Source organism: Macaca mulatta, chromosome 3 (assembly GCF_049350105.2).
Source record: "Macaca mulatta isolate MMU2019108-1 chromosome 3, T2T-MMU8v2.0, whole genome shotgun sequence".
Classification (NCBI taxonomy): Eukaryota; Metazoa; Chordata; class Mammalia; order Primates; family Cercopithecidae; genus Macaca; species Macaca mulatta.
In genome coordinates, this window is record NC_133408.1 from 99,200,640 (window position 1) to 99,227,661 (window position 27,022).

At 41.7% G+C, this 27,022-nt stretch overlaps 1 protein-coding gene across 12 annotated transcripts in view; it reads left to right on the top strand.

The window, feature by feature from the left end:
* Positions 1-27,022, top strand: part of CPVL (carboxypeptidase vitellogenic like) — a 220,832-nt gene that overhangs the window by 62,968 nt on the left and 130,842 nt on the right. For 4 of the 12 annotated variants that reach the window (XM_028845911.2, XM_015133819.3, XM_077996978.1 and 1 more), the window contains exon 3: positions 26,621-26,799. In XM_028845911.2, the coding sequence (XP_028701744.2) occupies positions 26,631-26,799 (169 nt within the window). In that variant the 5' untranslated portion in view covers positions 26,621-26,630. Of the gene's footprint in view, positions 1-561; positions 935-26,620; positions 26,800-27,022 lie in introns of those variants that run through there. The other 8 variants (XM_028845909.2, XM_028845914.2, XM_001087943.5 and 5 more) reach the window with 7 other exon arrangements.

The following is a 27,022-nucleotide window of genomic DNA, read 5'->3' on the forward strand; positions in this document are numbered from 1 at the left end:
CCCACTTGCAAAATGGGTATAATGATACAGAACACATCAGGTGGCTCTGAGACTCCAGCGCAGTGATTCAGGAGAGTGCTTGGCAGGACAGTGGCACTTGGTGCGCGCTTACTGCTAGTGCAGCTGGAATGCAGACCATCAGTGAATGTGTGTTGCCTTTTTAAACAGTGGGAATCAAACATGACTCGCTTTCCAAATGTAAATCCTGGGCTTGCAAGTAAGTCCTACAGTGCAGAAATAATTTCAAAATACAGGGTTGAAATTCTAAGATAGCAGATTTTAAAAAGTGGGGGCGCCTGTAGTCCCAGCTACTGGGGACGCTGAGGCAGGAGAATGGCGTGAACCCGGGAGGTGGAGCTTGCAGTGAGCTGAGATCCGGCCACTGCACTCCAGCCTGGGCAACAGAGCGAGACTCCGTCTCAAAAAAAAAAAAATTAAAAATAAAATAAAATAAAATAAAAAGTGGGAGACAAAATCAGAATAAAACAAAGGGACAAACCAACCTGAATTGCACCGCAGCCGACGATCTTTATTAATTTTTAAGTTTCCACCCAGCATGGGAAGCGCTGACTTGGTGCGGACAGGTTTCTAGGACCAGGAGGTGGGGACACGACGTACCTTTTGCCCTCTAGGTCTGGGTCATGTGAGCCTAAAGGAGCGCTTAAAGGCTGGAGTTCTGCAGGGTCCTCATGACTGGGTGGGGCTGCCTCACTTCTGCCTGACTTGGGAAGCGCTGCAAGCACAACCGGCTGGGGTCCTTGCGTACCGCGGCTCTGGGAGGAGCACCGGCTGCGCCGCGTAAGTGCTGCCTTCCCCGCGTGGGTCGTGCTGGCTCAGCGGGACAGGTCCTCGCCTCGGTCCCTCGGACGTAGGGAGCGCGGGACAGGTGATCTCAAAAGCCCTCAGCACCAACAGGGGACAAAGCGCCGCATGGGTGAGACTGGAATGGGGTGGTTGTGGCCGAGTCAAAGTTTTCAAGTTGGAGCATTGGCGATGCACTGCGTGCGCCCAGCCAAGGGAATACTCTTGAAAGTTCCTGGCATAACTGTCGCACCCAGCGTTCTTCCAGGCTAGAAGGCGCTTCCTACTGCAGGAGCTCCTCTGGGGAAGTGCGAAGCTGTGGGGTCCTCTACCGCTCTTAGCGCTGGAGGGTGGCGAGTGCAGGACACTTTCTCTTACTACCTCAACGCGTCTTTTGGGGATGTGTTGATTTCGTAGGTGCTCAGAAGCAGGAGAGGCGGAAAATGCCTTCTATTTGAACGTGCCCAAAGCAGGGAAACTTGGCTTCAGCCTAGGAAGGAAAACACATAGGAAGACTTTTATTCTTGGAATGTAGGATTAGGAGAAACCAAGGGCACAGGAGACAGGTGGAAGCAGCTCCCTGCGACGTGTAGATCAGCTTGGTGATACAGAAGCAAAAGGACTTTGAAATATTTATGGATTTAAATCCCAGCTCTGGCCTTGGCTAGTTAGTGACCTTGGGCAAATTATTTAAGCCTACTAAACCTCAGTCTTGCCATCTGAAAGATGGAGATAATAAGTTTTTCTTTTTAAATACTTGTTTTATTGGAAATAGAAATAACATATAGAAAATGCCTCCCTAGCGCGGGACTTGGCTTTTCAGCTAAGTGTAATTTTCCTCATCAGTTATGATTGATGATGAAGTCTATGGTGAAGACAGAACAAAATAATGTTTAAAACTCTGGCCATATAATGACTGTGGCAACGCATGACCCGTGTGCAGTCACCTTTGAGCCTCCCACCTTCTCTGCAACCCCAGTGGGTCCCAAGAAAGGTGCTTGGGTTTTGGAGCTGGACAATTCTGTGCAATTCCTGATTCTAGTATTCACTACTTGGATGACATCAGGGACGTTACTTACTTTCCACAGCCTCAGTTTTGGCTTCAGTAAATGAAAAAGGAGCCTCTCAGTACTTGCCTTTCCCTTCCCCGCTTAAATGTTCAACTCCTTTTTTTTTTTTTTCCTTTCTTTGATTTGGGATGAGTAAGAACAAAGATGTAAGCAGAAATAAAAGTCCACCGAGAATACATTTTATTAGTTTGATAAATAACGTTTAAGAAAGTTGTCCAAAAGGAGAATTGGAGCACTTTGGAAAAGTACACTGCACTGACTTAGTTGGCATCTGAAAGTCTGCATGGTTGTCAAGACCCTTTGACTAATTGGGCATTCTAGATGTGTACCTCATGCTATCTAAGTACAGGGGAAACCCTTTATAATGTAGTGTCAGTGTTCTTAACACGGTGTTGTTTTATTAATCTTTTATAGAAGTTGTTTGGGAGGGGCAGTTGGTCCCCCAGTTTATATAAATCCAGTTTATAAATCACTTTATAGTGGGATTCTACTAACCTGAGAAATAGGTGGGTTTTAACTGACAGTTTGAATGACTTAGAAGAGTATGTTAAGAAAGTCCGCTGGGTCTACCAGTTCACCCCCCACAAAAAATAAAAACAAGAAGCAAGTGATATAACAATTTTAAAAAATGAGTTTGTTTTTGTTTTGGGGAGCATCTAGTTTGTCAGAGGAAACATTGAGTGTTGAATACTACCCCGGGATGCACAGAACTAAGGCAGTGAGAGGGGAGGAACTCAGTTGTTGCCTCAGGTATCATCAGATATCTGTTTATTATCACCCAAATACTCAAGGTAAATAAGTAATGACCCATTCTTCCTTTTTTTGAGATAAGAGTCTCATTTTGTCACCCAAGCTGGAGTGCAGTGGCACCATCTCGGGCTCACTGCAACCTCCATCTCCCGGGTTCAAGCGATTCTGGTGCCTCAGCCTCCTGAGTAGCCAGAATTACAGGTGTACACCACCGTGCCTGGCTAAGTTTTGTATCTTTGGTGGAGATGGGGTTTTGCCATGTTGTCCAGGCTGATCTCGAGCTCCCGATCTCAAGTGATCCTCCCACCTCAGCCTTCCAAAGTGCTGGGATTACAGGCATGAGCCACTGTGTCTGGCCAGTGACCCCTTCTTAATAGGAAGTATGGTTCACTAAAGATCAAACATGATTGTTTTAGTTTAACATTTCCAATGGCTTTATAGTGTGGGATTTCTTTGACTGAACTAAGAACATTTAAAAGAAGTAGGCAAGCTTCTCAGAATTAGAAAGATACCTCTAGAACAATGACTCATTAACATCTATATTGACTTGGGAGAGAGGTAAGCTGGCCAAAAGCTAAGAACTGTACTTTCCTGGTAAAAACAGTAATGGAGTTTGAACTTTTATACTATATTTGCAAGCTCAAAGATGTAAGCCTTAATAGACAGTTTACAAGACAGCTATTACAGCGTGTCTGAACTGAAACCAGGGTATTGAGATTTCTCTGCCTACAGAGATATTATAGGTATAACCTTGAACATGAAATCACATGCTTTCATTGCTTTAAGTCAGACCCTGGAGTGCAGGACAGGGTGGTGGTGGTGAAAGAGGGGGAAGGATTGTGTCCTTACATCTTGGAGCCTGAAAAAGCAAATTCTTTGTAGCTTATCTTTCCAATACAGTCGCAACTTATCTCCTAACTTTTTATCTCTAGTCTGATTCTAGTTATTGGTTGTCTTTAAATTGCTTAGAGTTGTCTACAGGTCAAAATATTTACTTAGAACCCTGAGGCTAAGCCCTTCCTCCTTTCCTTTTTGAGACTGTGTGTCCCATTACCCCTTTCAGAAAGACTGCTTGACATGTCTTTTTGTACTGTATGATTCTTGGGAGACAATGTAACCCAGCTCCCAACTGATTCATTTTCTCATTTATTTATTCATTTAACTAATGTTTTTCCCAGTGTTTGATTATGAAAAGGTTTAAACTTTCAGAAAAGTCAAAAAAATGTTGCAATCTAGAATCTGCCTATACTCTATTATTGATTAGAAGCCAGGGTATTGATTTCAATTGATTAATCAACTGGCATTGATTAGTTCCTACCCTTTGCCTGGAGGTTTGCTAAGCAAAGCCATAAAAACATAAAAGGCAGGATAGGGTTAGGGAACAAGGAGAGTTTTGATTTGGCAGAGCACAGGCTTAGAGTTTGTGAAGGGATCATGTAACTTTGGTTTGAAAAGTTAACGTTGGAGTTGTACGGTAGAGGACATTACATTTCATCGTAGGAAGTTTATACTTTATCCTGGTTGCAGGTGGGAGCCATTGAAGGCATGGGAGGAAGGGAGTGCCTTGTGTTTTAGAAAGCTCATTGCAGTATCAGCGTTAGGCTAAGTTGGAGGGAAAAGGACTGCAAGTCTGAGAGATGTGTCAGGAAGCTTTGTAAATGTCTCGGGGCAAGTAAGGGTTTAACTGTGGATAGAACAGAGAAAAAAGGAAGTAGAATAGCACTTGGTGACAGATTTGACTTGAGGACTTCTGGTTTCAGAACTCAGGCATCTGCAATAATAAGGGAGCATCATTAAGAATCTGGAAGTTGCTGGGTGTGGTGGCTCACGCTTGTAATCCCAGCACTTTGGGAGGCCGAGGCAGGCGGATCACCTGAGGTCAGGAGTTCGAGACCAGCCTAGCCAACATGGTGAAACCCTGTGTCTACTAAAAATACGAAAATTAGCCAGGCGTGGTGATGCATGCCTGTAATCCCAGATACTCAGGAGGCTGAGGCAGGAGAATCACTGGAACCCAGGAGCAGAGGCTCCAGTGAGCCGAGATTGCGCCACTGTTCTCCAGCCTGGGCAACAGAGCAAGACTCTGTCTCAAAAAAAAAAAGCATCTGCAAGTCATAGAAGGAGGAAGTTTGAGGAGAATGATGATGTCCTGTTATAGAGTCAGTGGGTTTGAGGGACTGATTGGTTATCCTTGTGGAGGTGACAGTTGACAGTGGTGATAACAGTCCTGAAACACCCAATAGCAGTGTCAGGACTGAACAAACATTTGGACTAGTGATTAATACTCAAGGGGTGGTTGAATGGGAATGTACGGAAGAAGAAAAAAGAAGGACAAGATCTTGAAGAAAATCTGAATATATGGAGTTCTTGGAACAAAAATAAATACAGATGTTCAATGATCTGTTAGTATTTTAATGCCTGTTTATCTACAGTGTTATTGTAGCTGTAGTTCTCCTTAATAATGGACCACAGTCTCTAACTAGAAGACCATATCCACACTAGTAAAATGAAGTAAGTCCTTCCTTTTCCCATTCTGGGAAGTGCAGGGGGTAAGGTGAGGCAGAGGAAAGAAAAAGAGAAAGTTAAATAATTTTTTTAATATAGGACTTTTAGAGCGTACAATGCTTTTTCCAGGTAACCCACTTCCAGATCAGAAGCCAGGTAATTTAATGAACTTGTCTATCTTTTCACAAGGCAACAGCTCCCCCCCTTTTTTTTTTTTTTTTTTGTTTGAGACGGAGCCTCACTCTGTTGTCCAGGCTGGAGTGCAGTGGCGCAATCTCAGCTGTGGCGCAATCTCGGCTCACTGCAACCTCTGCCTCCTGGGTTCAAGCGATTCTCCTGCCTCAACCTCCTGAGTAGCTGGTACTCAGTAGCTGGTACTACGGTCGCGTACCACCATGCCTGGCTAATTTTTGTGTGTTTAGTAGAGACGGGGTTTTACCATGTTGGTCAGGATGGTCTCCATCTCCTGATGTTGGTCAGGATGGTCTCCATCTCCTGACCTCATGATTCACCCGTCTCGGCCTCCCAAAATGCTGGGATTACAGGCATGAGCCACAATGCCCGGCCAAGGTACAGAGTTTTTAAGTGGCAGAAACCACATTTGAAGCTGTGAAGGCATACTTTGTTTTTTTATTTTTTATTTTTATTTTTTGAAATGGAGTCTTGCCCTGTCACCCAGGCTGGAGTGCAGTGGGGCGATCTCGGCTCACTACAACTCCGCCTCCTGGGTTCGAGTGATTCTCTTGCCTCACCTTCCCGAATAACTGGGACTACTGGCATGTGCCACCATGCCCAGCTAAGTTTTGTATTTTTAGTAGAGACAAGGTTTCACTATGTTGGCCAGGCTGGTCTGCAACTCCTGACCTCGTGGGCTGCCCACCTCGGCATCTCAAATTGTTGGGATTACAGGCATCAGCCACCACTCTCAGTCTGAGGGCATATTTTAAATCTGTCATGCTATTCCCACTGGACTGCATTGCCTTCCTATATGCTACTGACTGTATGCTAGGCACTGTATTAGGCGTTTGCACATGTAGGCTCCTTACTGTGGCCCCTCTGTTTTGGGAAGATGATCAGCAAGGAAGCCCAAAGCACATTGCACAATTGGTTATTGCACAATTGGTGGGATGTCTGCCCTCTGATCGTGCCTTGTTTTCACCCAACTTCTTGAACTCTACAGGAAGGGCCAACCCCTCTCAGAAATGCCAGCCCCTAAAGCTGGTACAAAGGTCATGCAACCTTCCTACTTCCCTGAGTTCAACAATCACTTCATTCATTCTCCTTAAGATCATACCTTCAATCCCTGGCTGATTTAAGGGTAAAATGGAGAAAAGCTCTGTTTTCACTTGTGTGTTTGTTTTACCCCATCAATCTTCTGCCTTCCCTCATTGTCCCACAGTTGTGCCTGTCTAAGGTCACTTTTTGCTTTTTTCTTATTTTCCTTCCCTGGCGAGTCTTTGGAGAGAAGGTGCGATAGAATGTGGAGCCTAGAGCAAGATTAGCCCCAGTGGACTCTGGAAGCCGTAAGAATGACGCTGCTTCCTCAATGCTTTTTTCCCAAAGTTAGAAGTAGCAAGTTGTATAGTGAGTAATAGGATTTGCATTGTAAATGGGGTCATCCTCCAGTGAGGACTTTACTAAATGCAGTGTTTATTTGTAATGGGGCACAGAACTGCATTCCTCATGCTTTATGACAATATTTAGGGTTTACTGGTTTTCATGCATGTCTCTCTTTGCTAGAATGAGGGCTCCTTGAAGGTAGATGCTGTCCCCTTTTCATCTTTACTCCAGAAGTTTTAGCAAAGTTTCTCACCCTTTACTGTATGGCTAGAAAATCTCTAAAGAGTTGAGATCTGTTAAAGGAGAGAAAACTGTTTGTATAGAAGAGTGTGGGTAGAAGCCTGTATGTTTATTTGTTTGATTTGAGACGAGGTCTTGCCACATTGCATAGGCTGGTCTTAAACTCCTAGGCTCAAATAATCCTCCTGCCTCGGCCTCCTAAAGTGCTGGGATTACAGGCATGAGCCACCGTGCCCAGCCGAGGCCTGCATGTTTGAATGGATCAAGAAATGTGATTGTTTAGTGCTGAGGGAGGGTAGGTAGGTTGCAGGGAAAGGCCTGGCTAGGGAAAAGCTCATATGCTCCTAAGTCCAGCAATAAGAAATGTAGAATGTGAAATAAAGATGAAGCCATTCTGAGTCGTATGCAGACCCTAAGAAATATCTCCTTATATTTGACACAAGGGGAAATGGCAGCCATAGCTAATTCTGAAAATGAGAAATGTTCCTGCCTGGGTTACTTGATGAAGAATATTATTAGCAATCAGCAAGTCAAGTGGAAATAATTCGTTTTGTTTTGTTTTCTCCCCTTCTAACTATTGGCGTGTTGGTGGAATTAACTTGCCTGGCAGGAGAATGAACTGCCTGTGCCGTTGGGAACCAGGAGCTTTCTGAGCTGGCAGACCGCACAATCCATGTGAAACCATGACTCTCTCCACCGTTCTTGTGTACACATGTGTGTGAACATTGGTGTCTGCAAAATCTGAGACTTTTGTTTCAGAGAAAATTTGCTGGAAGCCACTGATTTAGAATTTTGTTGACAGGATTTTTTAAAAATCCGTGCTCAAAAAAGATGTAATTTAATCAGTTTTGTAGCCCCCCCCCCCCCAAAAAAAAAACAGCCTTTCTTAGGTTTTTTAGGTTGTCTTACGAACACTGACAGAAATGTGTAGGTTCAGGGCACCCAGAGCAGGTGTGGAAGTTCTTTCATTACGGTAGCCTGCGTGAATCATTGCTGTGACTCAAAGCCTGAAGCAGTTTTAGCCTGATCTCCTTGGCTGCATTTTTAGAATCTTAGACATTCCAAGCTGAGAGGAATTTTGGGAATTATATAGTCCATCTAATCCCCAGAATTTACAAATGAAGGAACTGAAGTCCAAGGGGAGAAGTGAATTGGCTTGCCCAAGGATATACCTGTCGGTGAAGTGAAGGCTGCAACTTTTGACCTTGTACATTCAGGAATTGTGGCAGAGCCTTTCCTGCTCATCTTAGAATGAAATGTACTATAGGGAGCCTGCAGCCATCCTCTGTGGTCTGGCTTTATTGTCTCTTTTCTCTCTGTTTTTTAGTTTCCTTCTACCTTTTCTAAGTGTACCTTTCAAGTGGGATGGAAGTTGAAACCCACTAAGCAGAGAATATGAGAAATACATGTATAATGACACAAAGTTAGGTTTGTTAGCATTATGTGCAGCAAAGGAGGACACATACCCTAGGGATGGGAGAAGCGGGAAGAGGCCTCTGAAAGGTTTGGCCTTGTGCTGAATGAGTGAAAGGAGGGATCAGGGAAGAGGTACCCACTGGATTAGCTGCTGCCAAGTGCCCATGGCAGCTTAGGAACTTAGACTCTCAGCAGTCGCTGTTCAGGAGATGGGTGGGGCAAAGGGCTATCATTGGTAAGAATACAGCAGTTGCTCAGAAAAAAGGACTGTCCATCATATTGCAGCTGCAGAGTGGCCTTGGGTATATAGAAATATTGTTAATGTTCTGTTGGGAGCATCTTAGACTGATTAGCAGCAGAGCTGATTTTCACTCTCAGGGATTTGGGTCTCTCTCTTTCTCGGTTAATGGCACCATCATCCACCCACCCAGCCATCTAAGTCACATCTGGGATCATCCTAGATTCTTTGTTCTATTTCAACTCTAATATATAATCACAAGTTTCTTCCAGTTTTACTTTCTTCTTCTTCTTCTTCTTCTTCTTCTTCTTCTTCTTCTTCTTCTTCTTCTTCTTCTTCTTCTTCTTCTTCCTCCTCCTCCTCCTCCTCCTCCTCCTCCTCCTCCTCCTCTTCTTCCTCCTCCTCCTCCTCTTCTTCCTCCTCCTCTTCTTCTTCTTCTTCTTCTTCTTCTTCTTCTTCTTCTTCTTCTTCTTCTTCTTCTTCTTCTTCCTCCTCCTCCTCCTCCTCCTCCTCCTCCTCCTCCTCTTTATTATTATTATTATTTGGAGACAGAGTCTCCCTCTGTCATCCAGGCTGGAGTGTTATTATTATTATTATTATTATTATTATTATTTGGAGACAGAGTCTCCCTCTGTCGTCCAGGCTGGAGTGCAGCAGTGTGGTCTTGGCTCACTGCAACCTCAGCCTCTAGGGTTAGAGTGATCCTCCTGCCTCAGCCTCCTGAGTAGCTAGGATTATGGGCACATACCACCAAGCCTGGCTAATTTTTGTATTTTTAGTAGAGACAGGGTTTTGGCATGTTGGCCAGGCTGGTCTGGAATTCCTGACCTCAGATGATCTACCCACCTTGGCCTCCCAAAGTGCTGGGATTACAGGCGTGAGCCACTGCTCCCAGTCAACCTTCTAATTATTTTTAAGTCTGCCCTCACCACGCTGTTATTACTAGTTTCCTGCCCTAGTTCGAACTCCCATCATCTTTATTCTAGATTATTGTGAAACATATTAACTGGCCTTCCTGCCTTCTGTCTTTCTGGCTTAAGTCCATCCTTACATGGATGTCCGTAGTACTCTTCAAATTGTCAAGCCCTTCAGTAGTTCCTAGTCACGAGAGGATAAAGATTCTTAACCTATCTAGAAAACTCTCTCTGATCGGCTCTCTACTGACTTCTCTAGATTCCATCCTATTTCTCCTCTTCCTACTTAGGCTTTTCTCCTGCCTCTGTATTGGTTATCTATTGCTGCATAACAAATTTTTAAACGTTATAAATTCCATGACCTGCCAAAATAGTGATATAGGCGTTAAGAAGAAATTATTTAGGCAGATAGTGAGGGTACAGGAGTCCTCGGTAAGGTTTTCCTTTTAATGAAAAGCAGACCCCAAATCATTTTCTTTTCTAACAAAGAGCAGCCTGCCTATAAAATTGAGCTACACACATAGACAAGTAAGCTGGAAGCTTGCACGAGTGAATGCCGGCAGTTGTGCCAATAGGAAAAGGCTACCTGGACTAGGCATGTTCAAAATGGCAGCTCCATCTTCCCTTTTCCTTTCCAACCACGTCTGCAGTAGGGAGCAGACAGTAGTGCTTTCTAAGTGGAAAGCCCATTTGCACAATAAGGTTAGGGTGAGGTGGCCAGCTTCCCTGCATGCTATGTAAACGTTAAACTGGTCCAGCCAATCTGTGAGCCAATCTATGTCTATATAAATCAGATACCACCCCCTCAAGCCTGTCTATAAAATCCGGTGCACTCCACGGAGGGCCAGATTTCCCATTCAGATGCCCCTCTCTCTTGCAAGAGAGAGCTGTTCTCCTTTTTCTTTTGCCTATTAAACCTCCACTCCTAAACTCACTCCTTGTGCGTGTCCATGTCCTTAATCTTGGTGTGAGATGGCAAACCCCAGGTATTTACCCCAGACAGTGATGTCACCTCAATAGGAGACACAGCAGCACATGAGGGAAGTATAGAGGGATTCATTTAATTAGGAGTTAAAGTCAAGGTTGGAAACTAGTTTGGAGGTTTGCAGTAGTCCAGACAAGTGAAAATAAAGAACTGGATTAGGCCATGAGAGTAGATTTAGAGAGGTGAAGGTGAATTTGAAAAACATCTAGGAGATTCAGTTGGTGATTGATTGGCTGTGGGAATGCAGGGCCAGAGAAAAATGGATAGATCAAGAATACATCCTGGATTTCTGGCTTTAGTACTTGAGTTGATGGGAGTATTTCCAACCAAGATGAAAAATAGGGAAGTAAGGACAAGTTTAGGGAAGGAGATAATAAGTTTAGTTTTTGAGTTCTTCTTAACTACTTTTGATTTTTGTCAATATAATAAAAGTAATGTTATAATTCTCATGATAAAACATTTTAGTCTTCTTCTCCACCCCTCCCCATCCTTCTCTTATCTCTGAGACCTCCTCTCATACTTCTACCTATTTGTTCTAACCTTTAATTCCAAATTTCCAAGTAATCTGCCTAATCTGTTTCTTGATTTATTGGTTTTAGAGTTACACTTTTTATTTGAGGTATTTTCTATTGACTTATTCAACAAGGTGAGAATTTACCACTTTTACATACCTTACCTCCTGACTTTCCTACCCTCCAACCTGTCCAAATGGTGATATAATTTTTCTCTTTTGCTAAATCAATATCTAATGTTTACCTTATTATGTAAATATTGCTCACTGCTGAGCCAAGTAGTATACTATAATTGCAATCCATGTCTTGTACAGTTTTATTTTCATCAACTTAAAAATTGCCTCTTTGCATTGTTCTGTTTTCTCTATCACTCTTATAACTTCTGTCCAAACTTGCTGACAGAACTGTAATATCCTTATTGATATGATTTTTTACAAAAGCTCATGCAGTAGTCAGTTATAGATACATTTCTTCCTTGAGGACATCTCATGTGGACCCCCCCTCTGTCTTACTGCTCCATTATGCACTGGTGGCTCTTTAGATATAACTGTTATTCTGTGATTTCACTTCCCCTCTTCAGTCCTAGTTCCCCTGTTACGGGGCTTCCATGTCTTCCTCTTTCTTGGTTTACATCCTTGCTTTGGTGGACCACATTTGCCAGTAGCTTTCTGAGAAGTGGTATATGAAAAACATTTAAAAAAAAAAAAAAAAACTGGCTGGTTCCCAAGCTGTATATTAGGTGAAAAAAAATTAAATTAAAAATCAAAATCAAAATCTAGCTGGGTGTGGTAGCTCACACCTGTAATAGCAGCACTCTGGGAGGCTAAGGTGGGAGGATTGCTTGAGCCCACAAGCTAGAAGCTGAAGTGAGCTGTGATTGCAGCATTGTACTGCCACTGCAGCCTAGGTGACAGACTGAGACCCTATCTCTAAAAAAATAAAAATAAACAAATACATAAATAAATCTGATATATTTCTGAATATTTATTTAATTCTCATGATTGATAGAGGCTGGGCGTGGTGGCTCATGCCTATAATCCCAGCACTTTGGGAGGCTGAGGTGGGTGGATCACAAAGTCAGGAGTTCGAGATCAGCCTGACCAACATGGTGAAACCCCGTCTCTACTAAAAATACAAAAAAATTAGTTGGGCATGGTGGCGTGCACCTGTAATCCCAGCTACTCAGGAGGCTGAGGCAGGAGAATAGCTTGAACATGGGAGGTAGAGGTTGTGGTGAGCCGAGATCGCGCCACTGCACTCCAGCCTGGGTGACAGAGCAAGACTCCGTCTCAAAAAAAAAAAACCACAATAAACAAAAAATTAATGCAATTTTGGCTCTTGATTCTTTTTATGTGATACCATTCTCTTTCTCTCTTCTTCTCTGGAAAGTTTCTAATAGTCACTTTATTTCTGAAATGTGTTCTTCATCTTTTCATTTCTTGATCCAGGAACTTGATGGTTCCTTTAAATCTGAAAAATCATATCTATACCTCTGCAGATATTTTTGCACTATTTCTTTGATAATTTCTTACCCTGATTTTTTTTTTTTTTTTCTGAGACAAGGTCTCTCTCTGTCATCTAGGCTGGAGTGCAGTGGTATGATCATGGCTCACTGGAGCCTTGACCTCCTGGGGCCCAAGTGATCCTCCCACTTCAGCTCCCCAAGTAACTGGGATCACAGGTGTGTGCCACCATGTCTGGCTAATTTTGTAGACTTTTTTTTGTAGAAATGAAATTTCATTATGTTGCCTAGGCTGGTCTCGAACTTCTGGGCTCAAGCTATCTTTCTGCCTTGGTCTCCCAAAGTTCTGGGATTACAGGCATGAGCCACCTGATCTCCCCTGAATTTTATCTGCCATCTTTTTCTGGAACTTCCATTAGTCAGATATTGATCTTCTGGAACCAATCTTCTAATTTCCTTATCTTTTTTCTCCCTATTTTTAAAAGTTCTATTATCTTTCAATTATATTTTCCGTGAGATTTCTATAACTTAATTGCACTGTCCTTTTATCAAATTCTTAAGATTTCTACTATTGTATTTTTTAATTTTCAGAAGCATGTTCTTATTTTTTATTCTGTTGTTTAATGAATGAAATATCTTCTCTTATCTCCTTGAAGACATTTTGATTTTTGGAGAGTTATTCTGCTTCATATATTGCTATTTCTTGTGAGTTTTTGTTTTTGTGCCATTTCTTTTGGATTTTCTACCAAGCTGGAGGCTTTCCTCAAATACCCAATGGTTCCTTGAAGTCTATTTACGTATTAAGTGTGAGATACTAAATTGGTGGTTGGACACTGTGTCAAAGGGATTTGTCAGCAGTTCGCTGGCTCCCTGCAGCTGATTGGTGGATTCAACACGCTTCGTTAGAGGATCCTACATGTCATTATGTGTATATTCTTTCTCTAAGAGAATGCAGTTGTTGCAAAAAAGAATCCTTCAGTCTCCTGCAGAAGCTGAAGAATGAAGGTATAGAGTCCTTACTGCCAACATTCTTACTGCTGAGTGTTCAAGGGGCTGAGGTCTGTCAGTGTGTAGGCTTTCTGAGTTTTCAGTAGAGTATCTCCTCCCCAACTTTCACTGTTTCTTATATTCCCAAGTCTAGAGTGTCTCTACTGAAAATGTCCAAATAATGAATTTTCTACAGAATAAGGCTCTCAACTCCTCTTTTAGATTGGGGAGGGACTTGAGGATCTAAATGTTGTTATAGACTCATATCAATTCTTCCATTTTCAGCCCTATACTTCGCTTTTGCCTTCTATAGTACTTACCAGTTTTGACCCTTTCTGTAGTTGTATGGTTTGAATTACCTTGTTTCTCGTTTATATTCTGTGTTCATTCTCTGCAAACTATCTGTTCACTTTCCATCTAACAACAAATATTTGATCTGCCCCATTTACTATTGTCTCTCCTATTTTCTTGGGTATTGGGATTTATAACTTTAAAAAATGTCTTCACTCTCATTTTAGAGAGGTTTCATGAGGGGACAGAAATAAATGTTTCTCACTCACCATGTTTCAGCAGGATTAAATGCCATTTTGACATGTTGAGTTTCATATACCCGTGGGGCATCAGGTAAAAATGTTAGGCAGGCGGTTGGATAGATGAGGCGGAAGCTTTTGAGAGGCACTCTCATTTTGAGTGGCGTCCACAGAAAGTGCTGGTTAAAGTGATGAGACCACTCTTTAGTGTGTGAAAGCATCATAAGCTGTGGACCAAGGATAGAATCCTAGAAGAATTTTAGAACCATGAAAACACAAATTACAGAAGGCAAGGCATCAATAAATTTACCAAAGGGGCAGTAGCAGCGTGTCAGAAAAGTCAATAAAGATAAAGACAGATTTTTCTTTTGAATTTAGAAATATGGAGATTATTAATGATTTTAGCAAGATGATATGCACAGAAGTCAGAATACATTAAGTAAGAATGAAAACAGGGTTTTATTTATTTATTATATTTTTGCTTTCAGAAACTGCTGACAGAAGCAATAATAGAGGGTGTTCAGTGGCTTATGAAGCAGATGAACCAGTTTGTGGGCTTTTTGTGTTGTCTCCACCTTAGATACTATACGCAGTGGATTTTCAAATACCTAATGAGGGAATGCAGTGACTTTGTTGCCCTTGGATTAGCTGTGTGAAGACATTTTGGCTGGTTTGATCTGAGAGGTCATTTCTCATGCTCCACTTGCTCTTTTTCAGGGTTGGTGTGAGCAAGCCAGACTGTGTGGGGCTTTAAATTCTGGGTATGGCTGATGAAGCTGATACTGTTAACCACGCCTTTCTTCAATTGTATGTATGATGAAATGTTTGCAGGAAAAGAAAGACAGTGGAGTGTAGGTGTTACACTAGAATAAAACCTAAATTCCATTTTTGAGGTCTCTGAGAGAGCCCAAAACACAGCACTTTGTCTTTCTCTCCTGAGTTCTGAAGAAATTGAGAAATAAGACAGAAGAGCAAGGCGGCAGGACAGCAAAACATCAGCTTGATTAACGAGGGAGGCTGGGCTGGAATGGCACTTTGCCTTTTGGGCAAATGGGTTTCCTATGACTGATGCCCGAGTTGAGCAGACTTGCCCAACAATCCTCAGGTTCACACAGGGTGGAGAGAGAAAAGCACCACTCCGTGTGGGGATGGGGAGTGAGGTGAGCCCAACATGACCAGTTTATCCAAATGTACCCGTAAGGTGAACCTTTCTGCCTGACATCCTGCCGCTACAGAGGGAAGAAGGCAGCAGCAAGGGGCCAGCAGTGTTACACTGTTGGACTTCCTGGACACTGATAGAGATATCTAGAGCTGGGAAGAAGCAGTGCCCTAAAACACAGGTTGGCTTTCAATACCCAGCACGAACGTATACCTGATCCCCCTTCGAACCACTCCAACCACTGCTCACTGGCTCCCACCATGGGCTTCCATCTGCACTGTGTCCTGTTAATGGCCTTTGCGGTCACTGTTCTCCTGCCAGGAACTCTCTTCTTCCTAGACACTGTCTCATGCCCTCAGATCTGCTCAGGTGTCACCTACTCAGGGGGGCCTTCCCTGACCACCTCTCTCAAGTTAGTGCCACTGCTTGAACCCCTTTCCTTTCTATTCCGTTTATCCTGCTTTGATTTTCTTAAAAGCCTCGCCTGTCTCTCTTCCTGAGTTCACGAAGGCAGATGCTTTCTGTTTTATTCATTGTATGAGCTAAGGATATATTTATGCAGTGAATGAGTGGATGGTCCAGTCAACTTGGAGTCCACTCCAGCTCAGCTGCTGCCTGGAGTATTATCACTTGCAAAGTGGCCCAGTCAGCATGGGCCTCTATTGAAGTACTACACTAACTCTTTTCAAGAGTGGAGGTGGGCCAAGGCACAGTGGCTCATGCCTGTAGTTCCAGCACTTTGGGAGGCCAAGGCAGGCGAATCGCTTGAGCCGAAGAGCTCGAGACCAGCCTGGCCAACATGGCGAAATTCCATCTCTATGAAAAGTACAAAAATTAGCTGGGTGTGGTGGCATGCACCAGTGGTCCTAGCTACTCTGGAGGATGAGGTGGTAGGATCACTTATGCCCAGGAGGCAGAAATTCCTGTGAGCCAAGATTGTTGGTGACAGAGTGAGACCCTGTCTCAAAAAAACAAAACAAAAAAAAAAACAAAGAGTAGAGGTGAAGCTTGAATGAGATAACATATGGAAAAGAGCTGAGAAATGTACTAGAATCGTGGAAGCGAATCCTATAGAGTGGTTACTGCTACAAACAGTAGTCGCTCTTTTAGAATCAGGGGGAAGTTTCCCCTGTCACTTCAGGGATCGGCAGTTAAACTGATGACATTGCCAAATTTACTAGGATTATCCTCATATAAAATGTTCTCATTCATTGTTCCCAATCTTAGCCTTGTATTTGCCACCCTGTGTATCCTGATGTTTTTATTTGAAAATTCTAATTATAGTAGGCAATAAAAAGGAGGCGATTCTTTTTTTTTTTTTTTTTTTTTTTTGAGACGGAGTCTTGCTCTGTCGCCCAGACTGGAATGCAGTGACGCGATCTCGGCTTACTGCAACCTCTGCCTCCTGGGTTCACACCGTTCAAAAGGAGGCAATTCTAAGAAGAACAGGGCTACACTGTCTTAAGCAAAACTAACAAAAATTTTTTAGTGGAAGACACTGACTTTGCCATGAGATTTTAATGTCCCAAAGAGTAGATAGCTTCACTTATCCCCAAAAAGTAATTTTTGAAACTGAAAGAAGTACACTAGAAATCCATTATGAAGCAATCTGTGGACCTGCGATTTTCACATCTTTACAGATAAATATGCCTTTCAGTCACTTGCAGTTTCAGTACCTATAAATCCTGCAAATGGACAAAACAATCCAGTTTATTCAGAATTCTGCTTTTATCAACAGTTGCATTGAGGCAGATTTTGTTATATTCTGTCATTTATATAGTGGTATATGGAAAATACATGGACTTTGGCATCACCTAGATATGGCTTCAAATTCCAGCTTTGCTACTCAATAGCTAAGGGGGCATGAGAAAATTATTTCACATGGGACTGAGTTTACTCATATGGATATGTCTTATATAAAGCTCTGACCTTAGGGCTTGTCTAAGAATAGTATCACAGTCAAGAAAAGGTGTGCTGTCTGTTAGTGAACGGCTATGAGGTGTTCTGTAACAAGGGAGCCTCCTGGGTTCAAGTGATTATCCTGCATCAGCCTCATTAATTGTATTTAACCCAGACTTTCCCAAATGTTTTTCCTTATAAAATCTGTTAATATGTTGCAGAATTGGTATTCCATAAAGGACCCCGTGGGAGATCCTGGCTTGCATAATGCCAGACATATTTGATGTAAGAAATCAATTTTGCTTCCTTTTTCCAGCTTAGTGTTGGCCAGTCAGAATTTTCACTGGATGCCTACCACGCAACTTAAAGTAGAACTCTTGGGGTTTTGTGCCTTCACATCCTCCATCCCAACTCCTTCCATAGTCTTCCTGATCTCCAGTCATGGCCCCACTATTCATGTATTAGTTTCCTAGGGATACTATAACAAAACACCACCATCTGGATAACATAAAACAACAGAAATGTATTGTCTCACAGTTCTGAATGCTAGAGTCCAAAATTAATGTGTCAGCAGGACCATGCTCCCCCTGAAACCTGTAGCCTACAGTCTTCCCTGCCTCTTCTAGCTGCTGGTGTTTGCCAGCAATCCTGGCGCTCCTTGGCTTGTAGATATATCACTTAGTGTCTGTGTCTGTTGTCGCATGGCATTCTCCTCTGTAGTTCCCTCCTCTTATTATAAGGACACGAGTTTTATTGGATGAAAGCCCTGCCCTCACCCAACTCCAGTATAATCTCATTGTAGCTAATTATTAGGTTGGTGTAAAATTACTTTTAATTAAAAGTAGTGTGGCTCACGCCTGTAATCCCAGCACTTTGGGAGGCCGAGGTGGGCAGATCACGAGGTCAGGAGATCGAGACCATCCTGGCTAACATGGTGAAACCCCATCTCTACTGAAATACAAAACATTAGCCGGAGTGGTAGCACACACCTGTAGTCCCAGCTACTTGGGAGGCTAAGGCAGGGGAATCGTTTGAACCCAGGGGGCAGAGGTTGCAGTGAGCCGAGATTGCGCCAGGGAAATCGCTTGAACCCAGGAGGCAGAGGTCGTAGTGAGCCGAGATTATGCCACTGCACTCCACCCTGGCGACCAAGAGAGACTTGTCTCCAAAAAAAAAGTAGTGGCGAAAACCACAATTGCTTTTGCATCAACCTTACTACATCTGCAAAGACCCTGTTTTCAAATAAGGTCATATTCTGAGGTACTAGGAGTTATGACTTCAAAATATCTTCAACTCAGCGCATAATAATCCTTGGACTTACTCTGGGTAGAAAACAGGTGCCATTCTTGTACTTCTTGTCTTTCCCTCAGCCATTATATCTGGTCTATGAGTAAATACTCGTAGATCTGCCTTCAAAATGTAGCTGACCATTTCTCATTACCTTCCCTGCTACTCTTTGACCCCAGCCTTTATAATAGCTCCTGGGTTATAACAGCAACCTCTTATTAGGTATCCTGGTTCCATCCTGATTCTCCTTAAGTCTACTTGTTAGATACCAACCACAGCAATCATGTCACAGTGTAAATCAGATGATATTCCTCCCTTGCTGTAAACTCTCCAGTGGTCTCCCATTATTGTTAGAATAAAATGCTAACACAGGTGAAGGAAGATAAGACTCTCCGAGCTCTGCTTTATCTCTCCAACCTTATTGTGTACCACTCCCTCCCCTATTGACTGTGCCCACCAACCCACAGTAAGCACCTTGTTTGCACTGCAGAGCCTTTGCACTGTTTCCTCAAGGCCGGCTCCCTGTCGTTCTCAGATCATCTACTCGGAGATGTGTTTCCCATTCATTGTTAGCTGAAACACTTGCATCCCATCTGGCAGAGAGCAGAGAAATTTTTTTTCTTTTTTTTTCCTTTTTTTTTTAATTAAATTTTTAATTAATTAATTATTTATTTATTTATTTTTTTGAGAAAGTCTTACTCTGTTGCCCAGGCTGGAGTGCAGTGGTGCAGTCTCAGCTCATGCACCCTCCACCTCCTGGGTTCAAGCGATTCTCCTGCCTCAACCTCATGAGTAGCTGGGATTACAGGTGCGTGCCACCATGCCCGGCTAATTTTTGTATTTTTAGTAGAGACGGGGTTTCTCCATGTTGGCCAGGCTGGTCTTAAACTCTTGACCTCGAGTGATCTGCCTGCCTTGGCCTCCCAAAGTGCTGGAATTACAGGCATCAGTCATCATGCCGGGCCCAGAGAGAGTTTTGTCACCAGTCATGAAGCGAAGCTCTCAGGAAACAAAAGGAGAGAAACAGGAATGAGATAGCTGTCCCTGGGAGGGAAAGGATCAATAACTAATGGGTACCCCCAAATCAGATTTACATAAGAGTCACAATGCAAACAAATGATTTTTCTTCTGCTAATCTGAATTTGGAAAGGAAATTCTTACCTAGAAGAAGAGATCCCAGAGAGCTGATCTTGGTTAAAAAACAAAAATCAAAAAAACAACTCTTAACCTTTTGTTGTTTTTTTATTAGTTGTCCCAGGATCTTATCTGCAGGTCCTGGAACTAGTGGGGTGTCTCAGCCACCCCATGTTGGCTGCCAGAAAGTGTAAGGGGAGAAAAAGAATATCTTTTCCTCATCCATCACAAGGTTCATGGCTGAGACCCCTATAACAAATAAAAAGAAAAAAAAAATAGATTAAATGAAAAAAGTATAAAAGTTGTATTTAATATAAGTTTTCAGTGACACAGAAACCTTTAGAAAACGAAGCCCCAAGGACCCAGGGAAAACCATATGTGTTTAGGGACAGTTGTGCAGAAGTGTAATTGAAGGACAAAAGAATGTGATCTAATAGTAATAAACCGGGGAACTCAGCAAGGCCTATTTGTTCAGATTCTTTTCAACCTCGGTGTGACATTCCTTCCCTCTGGGTACAGGGCAGGACCCCTCCGGAATGAGGGTCTTATGACCTACTTTCAGGGGAAGTAGGTCAGAGAATTCTTTCATGGCCAGCTCTCAGGAGAAAAAGGTGGGAAAGGGTCAGAGAGCAGCCTTCCTGCCTCTGCTGTTTTTTCAATTTCCTGCTGTTTAAAATACTCACTATGCCAAGGTGCCATTATTTTGGGGTATCATGTTCTGAGCCAGGCCTGACACCTCAGTTGCTTGCTTTACCACTTACTAACTGTGAACCTGAGCAAACCACTTAAATTCTCTGAGGATCAGTATCTCGTCTATAAAAAGAGATGACAAGGTCAGGTTGTTTCTAACCCTTACCCACCTGGTTAGAAATAAAAAATATAAAGCAATCAGCACAGTTTCTTGTACATAGTAAGCGTTCAGTAATTGGTAGCTATTAACTGATGTTATTATCATGATGGTGCCTTTAGTCACAGGCATGGCCCTTCTATTTCAAAACTGTTGAAAAACATTTTGGGATAATGTTTACATTTTACTTTCCACCACGTGCCCAGTTAAATTTCCCTTCTGGTTGGAGTGGGATTTCAAGGTAAAGCTCCAGACTGTGGTGTCAGATTATATTATTTTCTCCTCTTCCTGATTTTTCTCATTCTCTCCCTGCCACACACCTCTAGTTTCCTTTTCCTGCACATCCAAGGATATGGTGGCAGAGACAGGGATGACTAATTCGTTAGAGAGATTAGACGCCACCGTCTGATGCCAGAGAGGAACCTATGAAAAGGAGATAGGCGTGTCTCAGTGCCACTTCAGCAAAAGGTTGCCCTTTACCTTACATGCCATGACTGTGTCCTCCCTGGGAAAAGAGTACTTCAAGAGTGTTGTCCAGGATGTCAACATAGTGAGACTCTGTCCCTTAAATAAATAAATAAACTCCTGGGCTCAAGGGATCCTCCCGCCTTGGCCTCCCAAAGTGCCAGGATTACAGGCGTGAGCCAATGTGCCGGGCAATAACTATTTTAATTGCAGCTACAATGGTTATTATATGAAAGATATGTATCCTTTGACTGGAGTAATCGATAGTGTAAAGTGGGGAAGTGGAAATGAGTGAAGGGGAGAACCTAAGACTGGTTTAAATACCTGCTCTTTGTTTCTTTGTCCTCATCCTGCAGGTTTTGTTTTTGATTTGTTTTTCTTTGGCAAAACACACACCTCCAGTGGCATTTTCAGGTTTCTTTTGTTGAGGTCTTGCAAGTCTGATTATGTTACTGGTTGATCAGGTAGGGGAGAACTGGCCAGGATTTTCCCTTTTTGTCTCTTCTGCTGGTCAGGTAGATTGGAATTGGAGTGTGAGCTAATGGAAAATAGCGTCTAGCTCATTTCACCAATAATGAAGATGAGCCCAGTGTGTGCAGGTAAATGTTTAACAATCGGCTGTCTGAGAAAAAGAAGCCCTGATTTCTGGTGTTTGCTGGTTACTGTGGTATAAATACTCCTACCATAGTTTATTTCAGGCTACCAACAGGATTACTGAACACATAGTTGGAAAAAGATGCCCAGAAGCAAACCATCATATGTATAAGCTGTCTACCACACAGATACAAAAATCATAACTCTAGATCACAGGTAATAGTAAAATGTAGTAAAATCATTAAGAAATGATAAGTTTGAGTACTTTGAACTTATGTTTTAAAATGTAACTTCTTCAATGACAGTTTAATTGTTAACGGTGGCTCTGTTGAACAACTGACTCTCAGTATTCCTGAAAATTTAACCATCAGGTCTCTTGCGCTGGCTCTAGCACATCAGGTGGGACCCAGAGAAGTTACTATCTTACACAAGGTCCTCGGATGAGTCACGGCAGGACCTGGATTATTACAGAGTTGTTTCTAAAAACCAGACTTCTCTAGACAGATTTACTTATCAGTGTTTCTTTTTATTCATTTGTTTATTTCTTTACTACATCCTTTAACAATCCATAAAAGGGATTTAGGACTATTACAGGCTGTTATTATCTACTGAGACAGTAAGAGTCAGAATATTTGGATATATCTGGAACAAAGGTGGGAGAGTGGGCCGGGGGCAATGGCTTACGCCTGTAATCCCAGCACTTTGGGAGGCCGAGGCGGTTGGATCACCTGAGGTCAGGAACCTGAGGTCAGCTTGGTCAACGTAGTGAAACCCCGTCTCTACTAAAAATACAAAAATTAGCTGGGTGTGGTGGTGGGTGCCTGTCATCCCAGCTACTTGGGGGGCTGAGGCAAGAGAATCCCTTGAACCCAGGAGGTGGAGGTTGTAGTGAGCTGAGTTCGCACCACTGCACTCCAGTCTGGGTGACAGAGCGAGACTCTATCTCAAAAAGGAAAAAAAAAAAAAAAAGATGGGAGAGTAGAAAGCAGATGAGATTTAGAGCTATAAGTAAATTCTCGCTTTCAGTCTTGGCCTTGTCATCTTGATCAAGTCAGTTACTCCCTGGTATAAGTTTTCTAATCTGAAGATGCAGGAATTGGACCACATGAACATTTAATATCTTGTAAGTCTAAAATGTGGTTCCTTATTTAGTTTCATCAATTCAGTAATATTTGCTTAGTACCAACTATATGCACTCTCATTATGAACTGTACTCCAGGCAGAATGAATTACAGATATGATAATAAATATTATTATAGCATCTCACATTTATGCAGAGCCTTCTGATTTACCGAAGAGAAAATTTACTGTGAGTCTCTGGGATTCTGTGGCTTTAGGAGATCAGGACACATCTTAACAGAATGTTAGAGAAAGAAAAAGCTATTCTAGAAGTGCAAATAGAACCTTATTCCTAGGAAACAGAAGAGGTCATACCCAGGTAGTAATAAGGAATAAGGAATAAGCACTTTTTCTGTCATGTCTAGCAGTTGCTTCACTTTGTTTTTTTAAAGAAGCAACAAAATTATTTTTTTCTGAGTACAAAATTTTTGTAGAAAATTTAGAAATTATTAAGAAGTATTAAATAAGGAAAAAACCATATATCCAATCTAATATTCTGCTTTTCTTTACCTAATAATATTATATTTTTCAAAACATTCTTAGTAGAATAATTTTAATTGCTGTATGTATAATAATTTTATCTTTTTGATGTATAGTAACTTACTTATCTGATGTCTTATTGTTGGAAATTTTATTTATTGACAATTTTTTTTATTCTAAAGAACACTGTGGATAAATAGCTTTGTTCCATATCAAAAATTATATATTGGACACATGATTTTCAACTTTAATATTTAAGGTTTAGTAAGACAGTTTTAGCAAATTATATACTTTTGACCTTTAGATTCTTTGATTCTATCAATATTGTATTGTGTTTAGCTAGATTTTGTTCTGTTTCTAAACATTTATTAAGAAGAACATTTTGTTGGAATTCTTCAATATGATATGTTTGAACTGGAAATAGCACCACTGTTTTCATATTATTTCAAGTAGGTATGATAAAGTGTAGGGTTAACAGTTTTCTTTTTCAACTTTCTGTGGGAGATATCCTCTATCTAGTATCAGGTTTCTTGGTTTAGAAATTGCTCAATAAATATTCAATAAATAAAAAGATTCATGCTAATTTAGGATAAGCAAAAACACACGAGAGGGTGTTTAAAAAACCCACTTCTCCATTTATGATAATAGCTTTCATTCTCACAAGGAGAGATAACAGCTAAGCACAGTTCAGGAATTCTGACTGTTGAATGAGAACTGTGAAATGAAATATGTCGGCGCTTTAATTCACCTACATGGGAAACCATGACTCAGATAGTTATTTGATTAAATGTTAATGAGATCTACTAAATTGACCCAGTTCTTACTTTTATGTATTAGATTTATATCAATTAAAACAGGACCAGTTTTACCTCTTTTCATTCTTTAACATCTTTGAGTCAACATCTGCTTACAAGGGAAGTGCTGTAACTACCCTGGTTATTTAAATATTAATGGCTTCCATTAAAGGGGACTGGGGATTGGCAGCAGGAAGATTGAGAAATTAGACGGCATGATTGGTTTCTTGTTTCTGTCCCCAGGAAAAAAAAAACAAAAAACAAAAAAACCTCCTACTGGAAGAGCTTCTTCCATTATTTTTTTAATATTGCATATATATATATATTTTTCTGAACCAGTTAGAGAGTAAGATTGTTGATTTCAGGCATCCCTTGAAAGTAGCTATGCTATAAAAGCATCAGTGTAAACAAGTTCACATAATTTTAAAAAATGTTTTAACATTGCCATAGAGGTCATTACCCTGGGGCTTCTTGGGAACCTAATTTCAGTTCCTAAATTCATTTTGTTGTTTATTATAGTCAGTAATAGGCAAAAGCATTTTTTAGCTCCATACTGGATTCGGCTGGTCTTATTTACATTAAGTGTGGAGAACTCTAGTAAGTTAACCCTGAGAGACATGACAAGGGTTATATATTCAATCATGTTATAATTATAAACCTTTATCTTACTGGGGAAATGTGCCTGAAAAGCTTTTAAAATTTGCTATAATCAATATTTTCATGTTATGCCAAATTGGGTTGTAATAAGCATGTGGTTAAAAGATTTTTACACATTTTGTATTTTTAAGATGTTCTAATGGCTTGGCATTTTAAAGCACTGAACCAAAGCAGGCATTGTATTTGCATAATTATGTATCTCTTTTTGCAGCCAGAAATGTGTGTGGAGTACTCATTCATTTCGTGTATTTGATTTAGAATTTACAGCTAAGAACATAGATCATGCTTAAATAGCAGGAGTGCAGAGTCATGTAACGGCCCTGGTGTGCTTGTCGTAATTCCCTACTTTGCAAGGTCAGGATTAGAGCGAGACAAGAGAGGCACTGCCCCAGGTGTAAAACTTAATAAAGTGTCAAAAAAAACTCAAGATCAGTGATATTTTAAGGTAATAGTTAAAAAACTATATAATACAGAGAAAAATTAATGATAACAAAAATGGTCAACATTTTAGATCAAGATGAGCTCTGACCCTACATCCGTACCTCCCTCATTTCTCCCTAGTCCTGGCCTTGAGTGGGGTCAAGTCCTGGTTTCTCTACTTTCATGTCCTTGCATGAGACACTCTTTTGATTCAAGTTTTCCTTATCTGAATTTGGTGATAATAATCCTCACTCTCCTGGTGACAAGGATTTTTTCCTTGGCCAAATTTTAGTCAGGCTTCTGAATCTTCTGCTTGGCCCATTTGTGCACTTCCTTGTAAAATCCAGTTTTAGCAAAGGACACTGGTAAGTCGTTTTACCAAGAACCACCAGCATCAACATCCGATCACCTCAACATTTGACCAGGTTTCTCATCCTGCACCATCCCCCAGGTGATGTCTGATCACCCTGGCCTGTCGTCAGCGAGAATCCTATTAGGTTTAGCCAGATCCACCTTACCCCAAGGCTTCCTTTGAGTAATTTTCCATCCACTGACCCCCACACTGCTCCTTAGCTATAAATTCCCACTGGCCCATGCTGCATTTGGAGTTGAGCCCAATCTCTCTCCCTTGCTGCAAGACTCTGTTGACTGCAAGGTCCCTGTGCCTATCATTATCCTAATAAAGTCTTTGTCTGCGTGCTTTAACAAATACCATTCATTTTTTTCTAACACTGGTGAAATTAGGAGATTCAAATCAGCTACAAATACATGGGAAAGCCCACTATATGTATAATTTACATATTGATGTACAAGTAAATCATTATACAATTTTATGCCATTACTATTATCATCTCAGATGAATATTCTAAGCAAACATCAGATTTGAAGATCTTTGGAAAGCTTTGTGCTAATGGTTTGGGGCCTAATGTCTTTACTTATCAGCTAGCAATAAGGGGAGGGACCTAAGGGTAGTTGTAGGACCCCCTCCCCCTTTCTTTCTTCCTTCCTGTTTTTGTTTTTGTTATTGTTGTTCTTTGATACAAACGGGGGGCTTATAAGAGATAGAGAACATAAGCAGAAATCCATTGCTTCTTTGAAATTTCCCTGCAAGGTGTGCAAGGATGCCTGAGGTCTCACCTTTGCTTAAGCTGTTTCCACCCACCCGTGATGCCTTTCCCATTTCTCCCACCTGTCTGAGAACCATTCACCTTTTGTCCACATCCAACTTGGGTAAGGCCTTTCTATGATCTTTCGACCTGAAATATGCTCTCAATCCTCTGCCCTTCTGTGGTGACATAGTGATTTCTACCACCCATTTATGGTCAGTTACAGAGTTCTTGTTGTTCTGAGGCTTTACTGAATCCTTCATTGAATTTACTTTCCAAACTGCATTTTAGAAAATGTCAGTGGTTCACTCCTATAATCCCAGCACTTTGGGAGGCTGAGATGGGAGGATTGCTTGAGCCCAGGAGGTCAAGGCAGCAGTGAGCCGCGATTGTGCTACTGCACTCTAGCTTGAGCAACAGAGCAAGACTCTGTTAAAAAAAAAAAAAAAAAAATCAGTAATTTAAAAATTACTGACATTGTAAATCCCTTGAAGGATCTCCCATTAGCCTGTGAATTTAAGGGTAAGCAGGGATTGGGTGTGCTTATTTATGGTGCTATCCAAGGTCCTTGCAGAGGGCCTTTACACACAATAATGTTTTTAAGTGAATAAATGAATTTCTTGCATGTAAAAGGGCCAGGTAAATATTTACTCTTTTGATTCATTTTTGGAATGCTGTTTTTATCCTAGACCCTGAGAGATGGTTGGCGCCATGTGGAAGGTGATTGTTTCGCTGGTCCTGTTGGCGCCTGGCCCCTGTGATGGGCTGTTTCGCTCCCTATACAGAAGTGTTTCCATGCCACCTAAGGGAGACTCAGAACAGCCGTTGTTTCTCACCCCTTACATTGAAGCTGGGAAGATCCAAAAAGGTAAGTAAGTTTAATTAAATCAGAGAACCACTGGCATGAATTCAACAGTTTTTCTTTTTTTTTTGAGACGAAGTCTCACTCTGTCACTAGGCTGGAGGGCAGTGGTGTGATCTCGGCTCACTGCAACCTCTGCCTCCCAGGTTCAAGCAATTCTCCTGCCTCAGCCTCCCAAGTAGCTGGGATTGTAGACGCACGCTACCATGCCCAGCTAATTTTTGTATTT